The following is a 16,690-nucleotide window of genomic DNA, read 5'->3' as shown; positions in this document are numbered from 1 at the left end:
TCCAAATCCCCAATCTCCAAATCCCCAATCTCCAAATCCCCAATCTCCAAATCCCCAATCTCCAAATCCCCAATCTCCAAATCCCCAAATCTCCCAATTCCCAAGTTTTCAAAGTCCCAAATCTCCGAATTCCCAAATCTCCAAATTCCCAATCTCCAAATCCCCAAATCTACAAAGCCCCAAATCTCCAAAGTCCCAAATCTCCAAATTCCCAAATCTCTGAATTCCTAAATTCCCAAAGTCCCAACTCTCCAAATTCCCAAATCTCCAATGTCCTAATCTCTAAATTCCCAAGTTTGCAAAGTCCCAAACTCCCAAATTCCTAAAATTCTAAAAATACCAAAATTCCAACATCTTAAATCTCCCAACTACCAAAAGTCCCAAACTCCCATACAAACTCCCAGTTCCAAACTTCCCAAATCCCAGGATCAAACTTGCACAATCACCAATCTCCCAATCTATCACAAACCCTCCCTCCATATCACCCAATACACATCTCAACAAATGCATCCAAATGCTCCAAATGCACTCTGACCTTCTTGCTCCCACATCCTCGTTTCTAAAACGAATCACCTTGTAGCAACAAATACCCCAAAACGTAACCTTTCATGAGTACACATTGAACTTGATCGGATGTGCAGTGAAATAGTGTGCTGCATGTGGTCTGTTAGCATCAATTTACCCCGCGAGGAATGTCCAACTGGCTTTCGGTAAGGAATGCCGCGAGTTAGAACCCTCTTGGCGTTGAATCAGGTACGTTGGTCAGCAGGTCTGAGATGGAGGAAAAGAAACAGGTAGATAGGTAGGTAGGTAGGTAGGTAGGTAGGTAGGTAGGTAGGTAGGTAGGTGGGTAGGTAGGTGGTGCACCGGAGCAAACGCTTTCGCGGGAGGTGAACAGTGGAGGCAAGCAGAGTCGAACCGGCAAGCCAGACAGATCATTTTGTGGAGGCTGAAACCCCCATGAAACCGGTTCTTCCTTGCGCGCGCTTCTCCTCTCTTCTTTCTTCTTTTTTCTTCGGGGACGTAGTCGCCGTGTAACCATCGGCTGGTACTACTGCGCCGAGGTGGGATCAAGTTCAATATGTACTTCACGAATCCGAGTCAATCCCGATACAAAAGTTTCACTTCGTGCAACTCGAATGACTACTTATTATGAACACTCGAGTGCATCATAGCGTATGTTGAACAAGTACAAATATGGACCACTTTTGTTTCGAGTCAGATCTGTTAAATATTTCGAATGTAGTATATCTAATGTTTGCTTTATGATGTAGTTGAAATACGCTGGAAAATAAGCTAAAAATTTTTAAATTTTTGATATAAATTATGGAGTTGAGATGATAAATATAAATATTCATTTTTAGAAGTGTACGTTCTTTTTAAGTGGTTTGGGAGAATAGTAAGAGTATACGAAGTTGAAATATTTAGAAATATTGTCAGAATGCTGAAGGCAGCAACAAAGATTGAATTAGGGTATAAATTTATTATCTTACTTGATTTATTCAAGTAAAGTTTCAAGTGAAGTTAGTAGATATTACTTTCTTGTGCAAATTATGGATTAAGTAGGTAATGGTTGGAAACTTTTAGAAATCTCATTGTTTTAACAAATGTAGTTGATTTAGCGCAATGTAGCCAACGACGTGCAAATGGCGTCTTAACACTCATAGACTATTTAAAAAATTATAAAGAATTTGAAAAAATAAAATTCCATGCTTCTACATCTTCAGACTAGTGTCTATATTTCTATATTTTCCAATTAAGTTTCTATATTTTAAAACTCAATTTTTCTAATCTTTAAATTCACAATTTATTATCTACAAACAGTGGATATCTGCACAGTGTTTGTACAGATTTGAAGTCTTCAACGTTTTCAAGTGATTGCATTATTACTTTCTTCAGAAGAATGAGTACATTTCTTCTATTTATTTTTCTATCGACAAATAATGTTATCATTCTACTATCTTATGTTATTTGCTTATGATTCATTGAACGTTGATACAATGTCTTGTAAAAGATCAAGACTTTCAAGTCTCGTAAGAATCAATTTTTAATTTCGAAAGATATTAGAAGTAAAGCTATTTATACCAAAAATATAAATAACAAAATTAACGAAATAAGTATACAAAAATATATAAATACAGCTTTTTTTTAAATGTTCAACAAAAAGTTACCAAGGTTAATCTGTATATTTTATTTAAAATCAATTTTATCAAAAATAGAGGATGTTAACAATGAACAATTTTTAGATCAATATTCAAAATATGAAAATTTATAAAAGACATTTATTATATGACACAACTGTAAAAAAAATAATGTTGCACTGCAAGATTGTTGCAGTGAAAGAAGGTTAGAACTGAATGCAAGCAGCAAACATAGATGGCAGTTCGATGATTTAGAAATGTCTGATCACTAGCCGCAATTACTCTATGTTTTATTCGAAAACTTTCAAATGTTTGTGGTAGCAGGACATTTTTTTCGTCAGTATCGTCACGTCGTCTGGCATTTCGTTTCGCTTTATCAAGATTCGCTTCGCCATGCTGCATCTTTCATCACCTGCTACCCCCTCGAATAACATAAGTAACGTAATTGAAGTAAATTGTTTGACAAAATGATAGGAAATTTAAGAATGATTCAATTCTTAGGTCTTTCAAAGTTTTAGTCTTTGAATTTCCAATTTTCTCAAGGTTCTTTATTTCTGCATTTTAAATTCTTACATTTTTTAATTTTCAAGTTTTCTAATTTTCAAGTCTTTGGGGATTGAAATTTCTGAGTCAAGTACTTAAATTTCTAAGTCTGTAAATACTTAAGTTTCTAAATTATCAAGCATTTATATCTCTAAATTTGTAATTCTAAAATGGGTAAATTGTCAAATTTTTAATATTCCACACTTCAAATCCCTGCATTCCCAAATTTCCAAATCTTCAAACCTTAACTTTTCCAAATTCATAAACCTCCGATCCCTACATTCTTAACTTCCCAAATCTCCAAATAACTGCATTCCCAAATTTCCAAATCTTCAAACTTCGACTTTACCAAATTCATAAACCTCTGAATCCCTACATTCTTAAACTCCCAAATGTCCAAATCCCTGCATTCCCAAATTTCCAAATCTTCAAACTTCAACTTTTCCAAATTCATAAACCTCTGTCCCTACATTCTTAACTTCCCAAATCTCCAAATCCCTGCATTCCCAAATTTCCAAATCTTCAAATCCCAACTTTCCCAAATTTATAAACCTCCGATCTCTACATTCTTAAACTCCCAAATCTCCAAATTCCCACATTCCCAAAATCCCAAAATCATAAAATTTCAAATCCTCCAAAGTGTCCACACCCTTTCCAGTAACACATCACCTCAGCCTACAACTCGCAAACGAAGCAAAAAGGTACATAAATCAAGGCTAGCCCATAAAACCGACATAAATTCTTAATCGTCGCAAAGACCAACATCATGAGATAAAGTCTAAAACCCTCGATTACCGGTTTGCTAGTTCCACTAAAGTAAAATTACTATTTTCGAAAGAAACGAGTCTCCTCGCAACTTTATCGTAATATTGCAAAGAAAATCGTTGATTTCGATGTAGAGGATGGCAGCAGCGTCATCAAGCTCCTCTCGGTAGACCGGCCGATTGAACACGGGCCGCGATCGTGCCGATTCCTCTGATTGGCCGAGAGAGCCGGCGTTACTCACGGCGCAAGAAGACTCTTTGTCTGTTTTTCGTCCGGCCGACTAGCCGGCAACCGGCGGACCGCAAGTTATACGTGCAGTCGGAGGTCCTTCAGCCGTCGCGCCGGCTGCAATTATTACGCTCGTCTTCGAATTCGATCTCGCGATTCCTTCAGCCCAGTTACCTACCGATACAGTTTCACCAGACGCAACAATCCGCCCTCCGAACACCCACGAAATCGTGCACCGATCGGTGATGTGCCCTCGGAAATAGTTCCGTCAGGATATCGCAGAAACTCGTCGATTACCATGTAAGTTTACTCAAATTTCTTTATCCATCGCTTCGATCATTTCTTAGATCGAGATAAGCTTCTGAGGCTACGAATTTATAGAGTATTTGTACTTATATGAGTACTTATGTTACTTGTAGTTATACTTATATGAGTACTTATGTTACTCGTATTTATACTTATATGAGTACTTATGTTACTTGTATTTATACTTATATGAGTACTTATGTTACTCGTATTTATACTTATATGAGTACTTATGTTACTTGTATTTAAACTTATATGAGTACTTGTACTCTCATATTTATTCTTTCATTTATACTTGTACTTATACTTGTATGTATGAGTACTTATATATGTATTTGACTACTTATATACGTGTTTGACTACTTATATTTATACTTAAACATATAATCTGTACACGTATGATACATGTAATTGTTGTACTATTTATCTGCTACATTATACTATATGTCTATACGTAGAAGTACTTATATGTACACGTACAGGTACTTATCCATATTTACGTTTATAAGAGCTTCTTCTATATTGCAAGGAACCAATGTTTGTAGGATAGTTTTAGTCGTCGAATTTTTTGAGAGAACACGTTCCGTGAACGTCTAAACTGGTTTTAAATTGAGCTACCCGGTATATAGGATGCTTGTATTCCGCCGTGGATCGCCGACTTGATTCGGCGACCTTCAGCGTGCTATCGTTAAATCGTCCAAGAGCATTGACCGCGATTGCTTTATTTCAGACGATACAAATCTATTTCGAAATGATACTAATTGAAAGAACGGTTCGAAGAAAAATCTGATATTTTTGTTGGAGTGAAATTTTGAGAGTAAAAAATCTGTTCCGAAAAGTGGAGAGTGAGAACCCGAAGGAACAAAGTTCCTTGAAACGCATACATGCGAACATTTGTACGTATGTGCTTCAGGCGCGGACACTGCTTCGGTCAAGGTCGTAGTCTGCAAGTTAATGCTCTTTTTACACGTTCTCTTTCCTCGGCTGTACACGGAGTCCCGGAAAGGAGCCAATTAATGTCTGCCAATCCAATGTAGATCCGTTTCGAGTTATAAATAAATTGTTGTGATCGAATTATTTAAATATTTCTGATATTAAGGGGATTTGATACATCTTTTACGCGAAACGTTTCGTTGCTAGTTGTAGATTTTGGAATTTTTATGCAAATTTTTTGCGGAAAAAATGTACTGTGTCGAGGATTGGTAACTCCACCACCGTTGGCGGAAACTAACGGCCAATGGGGTACGAGTTTCCTTCCCTCGGCGCGAAATGCAGCAATATATGCAGGGGCGGATCCAGTGGCCTTGTATCACGGGGGTGGGGGAAATATGTGAAAGTATATTTTAGTGCTGTTTGTATAATTTGGAATTTGTCATTTATTTACTGATGTTTTTGACAACAATGAATTAAGTAACTTGGAACTTAAATTAACTTATCTTGAATTATCTAACTTAGTTTATTATGGAAAGCTAATTTGATAAAATTGGAATACTGAAATAACTTAATTTCATTTATATTAAAATATGATAACATTGAAATACAAGTAAAGTTTGCTTTGTTGAGATTTTGAAACCCTGAAAGGCCTCCCTAGATACGCTACTGATAACCATTGTGCAAGTTTTCTGACTGCTGAACATCGAAAATCCATTTATAGCATCGTAAGTATTCAAGATTGTATCTGTTTATAATAAACTATATGATACGAAAACGCACATAATTACAAATTTCTTAATTTTTTAATTTAAGGGTTTCTTTTTCATATTTTTATAGAATGTTCATTTTTTAATTTTCAGGTTTAAAAATTTGTAGATCTTTCAAAATATAAAACTTTTGATTCGCCGAGTCATCAAGTGCATATCCATAATGTTTACATCTTTAAACTTTCGTATTTTCATGCACTACTTCCAAATATCAAAATTATTTAATAATAACATCTCGTTACTGTTATTGTTGATAAGGTCAATTCCTTTTAGTAGACTTCTGAACATGGCGTCATCTGTGTTAAACCATAAGAATTTCTGAATCGAAATGAGTCTGCTGGTAACATTGACCTTGATTTAAATTACTTGCGCGTAACATCACTTGATATGTTACCAATAGTGCATACTTCATTTCTGAAAACTGTAGGTAAAAAGAATTGTGGAAATTTAATCAACGCCATCTTGCGGGCGGTGTTTTGTAGCTGCTCCTGGTAGCAGGATCGCAGAAAAGCGAAGAGGTAGTCAAGAACCGAGGAGGTTTCCCGCGCGATTGTGCGCATGCGCGATAGAGCGAGACTGGTGCCGCCCCTCCATCATGGCCGCTCATGGAATAAATGGAATCAATGGCGGAAAATCATTTATTAATTCTCTACAATCTATGCAATTTTATGATTGCTTACCTATTTTCTTATATTTTACATTTATTAGGATTTTGTTAGAATAACATTTATTAGGATTTTAGTTGAATGTAATTAGTCATTTACAACACAAAATAAATTACGTTGATTTTGAAGTATTGTTAATTATTCATTTCCTACGTTTGATTTATAGAATATTATGACGAAAAGATTCTTTCAACCAAATCATCGATAAGGTGCTTTGTACATTTTTCATTTCTGTAAAGTGGGTCGGTAAAATTAAAATTCGATCAGCGTCATCTAGTGGACGGTGATTTGAAGCTGCTTCTGGTAATAGGAGCGCAGGAAAGCGAAGAGGTATCAGGAACTGAGGAGCTTTCCCGCGCATGCGCAAGACTAGAGGCGTGTCTTTTCCAAAATGGCATCGCTCCGGAAGACCACTGATGAAAATACGTTATTATTAATTATTTGCGAATAATTTGTGCATTTTTATGTTTAAAAAGTATACTTCAATGCAGTCGTGATTTTTTCGTATGAAATTTATTCAGATTTTGTTTGAAAATATAATATTTGAATACTTCTAGAGCACACATTGCCTCAACTTTGCCAAGTTAATTAGAGAGATATTAATAATTTATTAAAAAAACAACAAATCAACACAAAAGTTATTATATATTATTCAGGAAGAATTAAAGAGTATAATTCAAGCTTGAAAGTGTGCAAAACATCGTTCAGGAATGAAAAATAAATACAACATCGAAACCGTGTTACGTATCTCATGGGACTTTTAATAATTAATTACTAGCAATTCAAACTTTAACAAATATTGTATGAAAAAATAGATACTGAATTGCAAATTAATTTTTATAAAAGTGCATAGATTATGCCAAACAAAAGAGTAATTAATAATTTTCTGTCATTAATTTCGTGTATATCATAGGACGCCATGTTGAAATAGTAACAGTTCATTGCGCATGCGCAAAAATGCGCGGTAAACCTCCTCAATTCCTGAACACCTCTTCACTTTCCTGTGATCCTGCTACCAAGGGCAGGTTAAAAACGCCAACCGCTAGATGGCGCTGATCAGATTTCTTTTTTACCGACAGATTTTTCAGAAGCGAAATATGCGTTTAACATAGGTTATTAAACTTATGAATCAATATTGCATAGTAATTGTACTGCAACAGTTTATTAAATCGATTGTCCAGAAAATTCTGCAGTTAATTAAAGATGGGATCGAATGCGGCGCTGCAATCAGTGCTCGCTTAGATCCATTTTGTTTTCAGTGATCGAGCTTCATTGGCGGTCAGTAGCGTCACAAATTGCAACGGAGGTAGTGGTGAATGTTTTGTTTGGCTGTAACACACGTCAGACAGCATGAATAATGTTCTCGTATTACTGATTTTGTTTATTGCACTATTAAATGTTGGATACTGTACGCAGAGAACCGTAAGTAATAATGTACCGTTATAGCGATAATTAAAGTTGAATTTCATTCGTAGTTATCTGGATCATTGTTCTTTTAAACAAAAAACAAAGGTCGCTGGTAACGTGAATCATCGTTGATTGTTTTATCTTCCGTCTAAAGTCAATTTAGAAATTATTATTGTATCGGGACTTTGGTCATTGAATGACAATTTCATGGTAATTGAGAGCACGTTACTTAATGAGGAACACGAGTTCCCATAACCCATTTATTAATTAACGTGAGAACCCTAATCGGGGGATTAGCAGTGATATAATGTGCGGAAGTTCAAGAACAAATTTAATCAAACTGTTATGCTTCCAATAGAGATAAATAGAGTTGCACAGCAATATTGTTATTGATGTGTATAAAATAAAATAATTTTTAGAATCTGTAATTATAGTTTATGTATTATTTAAACATTGAGATGTAAACAATATATTTACATTTTTTTATATAAAAGAATTTGCCTGGCACTAGTTACGATCATGGGTGAATCCTGACTGTGGCTCAATATGTAAAGCCGTAAACGTAACAACAGTTTATCTAAGAGCTGATGGTCCCAATGACACTTTACATTATCTGTGGGACTTTGATGGAAATCCGTCCGTGTTATTAGCACTTACTTCGTCCACAGCTTACCTAAACATAAGCTGGGAAGATTTCCTTCTGAACAAAAAAAATTCTGTAACATTCACAGAGGAACCTATGTATAGTTTTGGAGTAGTTATAAATAAGGTCAGTATATAAATTACATTTTCTATCAATACATTATAAATTAATTAAACAAATTTCATTTTTAGATTATAGAGTTCAATGACGTAAATGATACAGCATTGATAAACATTGCTAATGTTGTAAATACAAATGTTTTAAATCCAAAGTTTTTCCAATGGGAGCGTAAGACTTTAATACAAAACACTGACTTTGTTACCTTAGACATGGAAGGTAACTATTACAGTGATACTGCTATGAATATTAGTAGAAGTGGAAGCGTAAAGCTTTCGGTAATGTATTTTGTTAATGTTTAATTTGTGTAATTTATAAAATTATATTCTAGCATTAGAAATAACTTATTTCTATCTGTTTCAGTTAAGAGGTTTCTGTTCGCTCGATCATTCAGAAATTATGCCTCACATGTTGCACACAGAGAACTCCACTCAGATTGATATTATTCTTGATAATATGCAAACAAATGAATCTTTCTCAAATAGTAGATTTGCTATAGAGTTGTTAGTAGTTGGCGAAGGGAATCCTGATATACCCATGTTCGTGAATCCTAAAAAAAGTTTGGACGATGAACATACTCCAGGTATATTCGAGGTAATATAAATGTCTGTTATTCGTTTATCGTTCAAAGTAAGAATGATAAATAATAATTATATTTCGATTTTAGGTGGTTGAAGTTAGGACACCACCAAACAAAAATATGGATAATTTCCGAACTGAGGGTGCTTATTTACAATGGAGACCAGTCTCGTACACAACTGTAGCCCGAGAGGTGACAAGCTCAACAGAAACAGTACAATATCCACCAGTGAAAGTAACTAATCACACCGATGCTGTCGTGAAATCTATGTTGTATTGTTACTATGGAGACAAAGTTGACAAAATGCTCACACAGAGAATTATTATATCGCTCGGAGCGAAAGGAGATGGATTTTATAAAAAAACTTATTATTCCACATGGTAATTTCATTTTATTTTAAAAGTTATTACCAAAGCAAAAATTTACTATTATTAATATTTTTCAGGACATTCTTAGTTGGCTACGGTACACCGCCAAGCGAACGATTTTCTTATTTGGTAATTATGATCATTTCAATCGGTATAGGTGTTCCGCTAGTTATTCTCATAGTAACTGGATTATACCTCTGCATTCGCAAGCTGCCTAAACGAAACAGTGAAAGTTATTTAAGTCAATGAAAAAGAAACATAGTTAATTAGGCGAAGTTTAATAGCAATTTGTGCACGTTTAGCTGCATTATCAATATTCCACTATTAAATTTTACAAGAGATTTCCTATATTTATATATTGAATAAGGATTATTATGTACAAATTTATACACCATTAATTAATAAATAAGTAACAAATTAAAATTTTTTTCTTTATAAATCCTTTTATGATTCTTTTATAGTTGCACAAGGACTTACTGTGTGAAGAAACTTTACTGAGTAAAGAAAGCGAGATGTCTAATCACAAATACAACTGCTTGTATTATTCCTAGGGAGTACAGATCTAGGATATGAAGATATTGTATATTTATTAGCATACAAGGATTTACTGGACTCTATCTGAGGATATTTAGGAGATATAAAGATATTTAGATCTAGGCATTCTGTTTTGGAAATTGATTTAGTGATATTTGGATCTGACAATATTGGCATATATTGACAATCTGATATTGGAATATGGAAATGCCTATTAAAATTTGGTGATAATGGACTCTGTGATTATTGAAGTCATTGGACATAAAAATATTGAGAGATATTTATTGCAATTTAGGGATATTGATTGCTTGAGATATAGAAACATGGAGATTTAAGTATATACAGGGATATAGAGATGTGGAGATTTAAGTGTAGAATAGTGATACAGAGGTACAGATATAGGGGATCTAGGAATAGTGATCTATAGATACAGAGTTCTGAAGATATATACGTGTCGAACACGTTTTGTTTCCATAGCATCCAAAATATTTGCAAGGTCTCAAAATAGTGATCAGTGATTGTACCCCATCATAATGGCGACAGTAAGTAGTAGAAGCATGTGGGCCCCTGTGCGACAAATTGCAGATCTGAAGGGGTCTACTAGCGAACTTTCAAGCTCATCCAGAATCACAGTAGGCTACAGTAGATCACGAAGAACCGTCCGCGCGTTAACAGGTAACCGAGCACGTCCGATCTCCACCGAACAAATACGAAATCACGGTGCAAAGTTCCGAATCTAATTTCGCGATCCCAAAAGTTTTCCAGATCCCGCGTCATAGGTATAATCTAGATCCGTCCCGATCTCTCCCGAGTCTTTCCGTGGTGTCCCGATCTGGAAAGTTCGGGATCCCGCACAGCCCTAGTAACCAGGCGATAAAGTAAGATCGCAGCACAATCGCCGTCCAACAGTTCCCGAACGAAAGCTGAACGGTGGAGCTTTCAGAAGCGGTTGGTCGTTCGAAACCGATAGGCGAATGTTTTCAGTCGACGATAGTAAGGGTGGCGCGGTGTGGTACCGTGTTTCTCGCTATCACGGGGGTGGCGGGCGAGGTGGTGTCAGTGGAAAAGTACATTTTCATTGATCCATTCGTGGCATGGAAGGCACGGTGTGCGCGAATTTACGAATCCTAACCGCGACATCAACCCCGATACCGTATCATTCATAAACCGGACTCGGCACGGTGGTTACGTAAAACGTTAATCCATACTCGTGCGAGAGTTGTCGGAGGCTCCCCGATACAGTGGCGTGCATGATCGTGCGCGAGAAAAAAAAGCGGAGAGGAGCCTGAACGGGGTTCGATCGAAGGCGTACGACGAAGGGAAACGACTGCCGCAATTGTCATCGGGTGAGCACGGATTTGTAGTTGCGACACTGTTCGCGCAGGTTAGACTCGGAGCCCAGGGGGTGGTTCGTCGCGTAGCGGGTTGCGAATGGTGCGGGTTTTAGTGGGGTGCCTCGAGATTAGTTCCCGTGGAGTCCGCTGCGCGAGATTGGCGCGTGGCGGTGCAATAACGTCCGCGTCGGGTTCGTCTGATCGCTCGAGTCGAGCCATTTCTGGCCAGCAAAAACCGTGCCGGAACCGGGGTCGTTCCCGGACTCGCCTGGATCGAGTGAATTTCCGTGTCGTACGGGAATAAAACGCAGTGTTGGTGGCGAGCCGAGTGAAAGACACGGGTTTGATCGTCAGTGGGGAGAGGTGAAACGCAGCGAGAGAAAAAGAGAGGGAGGGGTAACGACGAAGAGAGAGAGAGGGTGCGCGCGCGCGTGTACGTGCCAGAAGGAACCGACAGACAAAGGAAGCGGAAAGGACCGGGTCGGTCCTTCGGCGAGGAAAGCTAAGGGTACGAAGGACGGCGAGGAAGGCAGGAGAGACGGAAGGATCGTGGACAGACTACGGCGGCGATATACGGGCTCGAACGGGATAGTTCAGGAAAGGGTAGAAAACGCGTCGGATCTGTCCCCCAGGAAGGGACCGTCGCGCGCAACGCGATCAATTTTCGTTGCGACGCGGGCGGCGAGACCGGAGTAAAGGAAGAAATGACGACTGCGGCGAGATACCGATAACCGGCCGTATAATGTTGTCGCAGAGCAAGTTTTACGCTCTCTTTATCCACTACACGTTCGTGTAGCGCGACACGGGGCGGGTCCTTGCCGCTGCGGTGAAGAACAGAGGTGGTGGAGGCGCGACGAGTGTTAAGAGGAAGAAGAAGAAGAGGAAGAAGAAAGAGGAAGGGAGGGAACGTGGTTGTTCGCCTGGTGGAGATACAAGGAAGGACGTGTCGTTTTCGAATCGTTTTGTAACGGATACATATAGAAAGGAACGGAAGGGGACACACGCGCGCACGCAGATAGACAGAAAAAAATAATAAAAAAAAAATAAGAAAAAAAAGTTTGTCGTCGTACGGTGGTTCAGTTTACAGTGTCGTTGCTTGACAGTGTGCTTATTCTTGCCGAAGCTGAACAAGCAAGGCCCGCGGAGGTATCTCAGAACCCGCCCCTCTTCGACGTCGCAGTGCCTCTTCTCCATTATCGCTACGTCGTGTTTCTTTTCGTTCAAATCGCGACTATCCACGCTATTGGAGAAACTCCTCGACCGTAAGTGCTATTTTACGTATCGAACCGTTAGGGCGCGTTTAGACCGAGCGAATACGAATGCTCATTCTACCCCCACCTGCGATCAAATTCAAGCGTGAACGAGCGTTCTTTCGTTGCTCAACGTGAACGATCGCTGCTCGAATTCGTTTCGTGTCAATCGATTACTCTTTTTAATCTATAAGATACATTCGATACTCCTTCTCGATCGAATACACCTGATTCGATGTAATTTTAATCGATTCGATTTGATCGAATTTTATGTGATTGTAATCGATGGGGTTCGATTTGATGTGATTTTGATCGACGAGTACGATATAATTTTAATCGATGGGATTCGATTTGATGTGTTTTTAATCGATGAGGTTCGACCCGATTCAATGTAATTTTAGTTGACTTGAATTGAATTGAATCACTTGATTTGAATTTAGGAGGTTCAATTCAACGGGGTTTGAATCGACAATCGGATTTGACTTAAATCATGATTCAGTTCGATTCGACTCCGCGTGATTTGATTGTACGAGATTCGAAATGATTTGATATAGGTGCAGTTCGATACGGTTTGATTGTGTGCGTTTCAATTCGATTCCATGCGATTCAATTTGACATGGTTCAATTCCAGATTCAATCTGAAGTATTTCAATTTTATCCGCGATTTAATTTAGTGTTTATTTTCAATGCGAGTCAAGTTGATGTTCAATTTGAAGAAATTTGACAAGTTTTTAGATATTTAGTTTGAAGAAATTTGACAAGTTTTTAGATATTTAGTTTGAAGAAATTTTACTCGATAAGTTTGAATTCGAAGAAATTCAAATAGATTGAAATTGAAAGCGGGTCGACTTGTCACGATTCAACTCGATGCAGTTCGATACAACACAATTCACAGTTCGATATGATCTAAATTGACTGGATGCAAATCAACCAAAATCAATTCACCACACTAAGCATTCGAACGCTCGGTTTAACCCTTAACTTAATTATTGTCATTATATTGTCACCGTGAAATTATAACGAGACATAGAAGTGTTAAAAATATATATAAGTAAACTGGAAAGATAAGAAAAATGTAGTATTACCAGTTATACGTACTACTTCATTTAAAAACTAGGGTAAACTATACAATAATTGACACCTTAACCTAAAACTCTACTTCAAAGAATCAGATGCATGTAGTGAGTTTGTGTTTTACATTTAAGAACTGGAAAACTGATTTATAAAAATCGTGGAATAAAATGAAACGAATACTTTGATTAAAATATACATATAAAAACAACAAAACTATAATCATTAAATTTTATTAATGTAACACGTTTTGTAAATATAACTGTATAAATAATTGATGAAACAATTTTATATTAATTTGGGAGACACGTTATAAATGTGATTCCCTATATTTTCATTAAACATTTCAGTTAACAAATATTAAATCTTACGATTGAATTTTTCAGTATACAGTTAAAAATAAATACATATACGAGGTATTAAAATATGTTTGAAACAGTAATAATATTCAATATGTAATTCTTATAAATTGTTAATGAAATGTTTGTCAATTAATAGTCTCAAAGTTGGTACAGTACCTGGTTATGTTACATTTAAAAGCAATACAATTTTTTGTCTAATTGCACTATAATATTTCTGTACACTAATGCAACTTTGTTTATTTAATAAATATTAACAAAATTAAAAATGAAAGGAAACGATGAATTCTAAGTGTACTATTTAACACCATTTGGTTGGTCAACACAGTGAAAACAGATGAATATAGTCAGACATCTATTAGGGACACAAAACATAATTGTATACATTCGAGCTTTCAGAATTATGTTACTATAGTTATACAATAAGTCAAATTCTTTCTATCTGTTCTTTTCTTCATTATTATTCGATTAAAATTTGAGATGGTTTTTCTGTTTGATTTAATGGTTAAAAATAACTGTACGCTTGCATATATGTTCTCGTTCTTATTTTGATAAATAAAAACATTTTTGTACAAAATAATTTTATGCAAAACTTTTAAGTAAATTTTAAGTTTGATCCAACGAGTGGTGCAGCTCGATCACGTAAACACCGTGTACACTATTTCGTCGATTTTACTACTTGGAGACCGCATGTGCTCTCCTAGAGACGCCAGGGACGACCACATAAAGGGTGCTACGGGTGCAAAACAACTGCATCTTAGATTATATAAAGAAAACAAGAAAGAGGAGAAATAGAGATGGAATGTATATCAAATATTTCAATTTTAAATTCGTGATAGTTGAGAATCTCTGAAGTTTTCGGTTCTTAATAATTTTAATAATTTTAATTGAACATTTGATCATAATTTCACAGGATGTGATACTGTAAAAATTGTAAAGAAATAATAAGAAATTTTAGATATTTTAGAAATACTACAAATTGTAAGGTAGAAATTTTCGAAGCTCTGAATTAGATGTTTTAGAAATTTTGGAAATTCTGTACTAGATATTTTACAAATTTATATTGAAAATTTTACAAATTCTATATCAGAAATTTTACGAATTCTATATTAGAAATTTTAGAAATTCTAAATTTGAAATTTTTGGAGATTCTAAATTAGTAATTTCAGCAAATTTGCATTAGAGATTTTACAAATTCTAAATTAGAAATTTTAGAAATTTCGATTTGGAAGTTTCAGAAATTTTTAATTAGAAATTTTAGAAATTCTAAATTGGAAGTTTCACAAATATTAAATTAGAAATTTTACAAATTCCAAATTGCGAATTTAACAATTTCTAAATTGAAAATTTTACAAATTCTAAATTGCACGTTTCACAAATTTTAAATTAGAAATTTTACAAATTTTAGATTGAAAATTTCAGAAATTCTAAATTGGAAGTTTTAGAAATCCTATGTTAGTAATGTCAGAAATTCCACATTACTAATTTCAGAAATTCTATCTTAAAAATCTCACAAATTTTAAATTTTGAAAATTTCAAAATCTTCAGAAATTCTAACTAAAAACCTCAGAAATACTACTTCAGAAATTACACAAACTCTAAATAACAAATTTTAGAAATTCCAAATCAGAAATCTTACAAATGTAAAGAAGAAAATTTACAAATGTAAAATTTTTGACCTCCAAAATTGAAATTTTAGGACTCCTCAAAAGTACTCCACAAAAATAATTTGAAAAGATTGCACTTATATCAAGATACACAAAATAGCACCCAAGAAAGAAGAATAAAACAGTAGTTTAAACAGTGCAAACCTGTTAAACCCGATTTCGCATATTCCACAAGGTGTTGGGTGCGTTAAAACTTCGTTCGTTCCTGTGAGGCGCTAATGGCGCTACCGTGCAGTTCGCAACCCCGTCGACCGATTGTCGCAAGATGCTATCTCTCATTGCGTTCCTCCATCAATTCCCATGACTCCCTACCCCAGAATCTTCGATATTAAACCGTGAATTTGTAACCTTCCGATCGTCGTAAACATTATTAGAGTTTCGATTAGTCGGTCACGATAGTGGAAATCGAATCGTAAGGTGACACACAGACACGTATCACACGTAAACGTGAGTGACATATATTTACGTATAGCGTGACGCGCGACTGCTGTTCCATTCTCGATATATCGATCGATACTGGCTCGGTCAGGGATCAGTCAGGGGTTGACTAGCGATGACGATAAGCGCCTGCTTGCTTGCTCTTCTTCTTTGCTCGACTCTTCTCTCGAGATTAGTCGCACGTGAAATAGCTTCGGTTGCCTTTGTGTCTGTGCGACGAAGGTCGTATTTGCCGCGCTCCTGACACTACATATGCACGTTATACGTCTCCGTAATGCCGTCGCTTTTGCCTGTGTTCCTCTGTCTCGTGATGACCTTCCTCCGCGCGAAAATTGCCGGTCAATACGACCTGCACGATCCGCTTAAGAGCCGTGCGATGGTATCGATCACCGCCTCGTGCACGACGACCGACCTCGACGAGACTTTCTTTCACGAGAAAACGCGTGAACCGCATGCCCCGATTCCACTTACGTGTCGCCTATTTCGACCCTTACCGGGAACGATTAATCAGCGCGAGGTAAATTCCTTGATCGGATTGGTAACTTTTCGAGGGAACTCCCTTGTTGCGGTAAGG

The 16,690-nt window shown here is 36.5% G+C and overlaps 2 protein-coding genes across 30 annotated transcripts in view; both read left to right on the top strand.

The window, feature by feature from the left end:
- Positions 1–7,526: 7,526 nt before the first annotated feature.
- Positions 7,527–9,886, top strand: LOC100878931 (glycosylated lysosomal membrane protein). The gene is made up of 6 exons (XM_012288727.2): positions 7,527–7,770; positions 8,267–8,524; positions 8,590–8,793; positions 8,879–9,109; positions 9,183–9,475; positions 9,541–9,886. Exons 1-6 carry the CDS (start codon positions 7,699–7,701, stop codon positions 9,710–9,712), a joined length of 1,230 nt encoding a protein of 409 aa, XP_012144117.2. The 5' UTR covers positions 7,527–7,698; the 3' UTR covers positions 9,713–9,886.
- A 123-nt stretch (positions 9,887–10,009) lies between these two features.
- Positions 10,010–16,690, top strand: part of para (sodium voltage-gated channel paralytic) — a 98,834-nt gene continuing 92,153 nt past the window's right edge. For all 29 annotated transcript variants that reach the window (XM_076539866.1, XM_076539865.1, XM_076539861.1 and 26 more), the window contains exon 1: positions 10,010–12,593. The gene's annotated coding sequence lies outside the window, so the exon portion shown is untranslated. The remainder of the gene's footprint in view (positions 12,594–16,690) is intronic.

Source organism: Megachile rotundata, chromosome 14 (assembly GCF_050947335.1).
Source record: "Megachile rotundata isolate GNS110a chromosome 14, iyMegRotu1, whole genome shotgun sequence".
Lineage (NCBI taxonomy): Eukaryota > Metazoa > Arthropoda > Insecta > Hymenoptera > Megachilidae > Megachile > Megachile rotundata.
The sequence above is the reverse complement of the archived record's forward strand: the minus strand, read 5'-3'. Positions and strand labels throughout refer to the sequence as shown.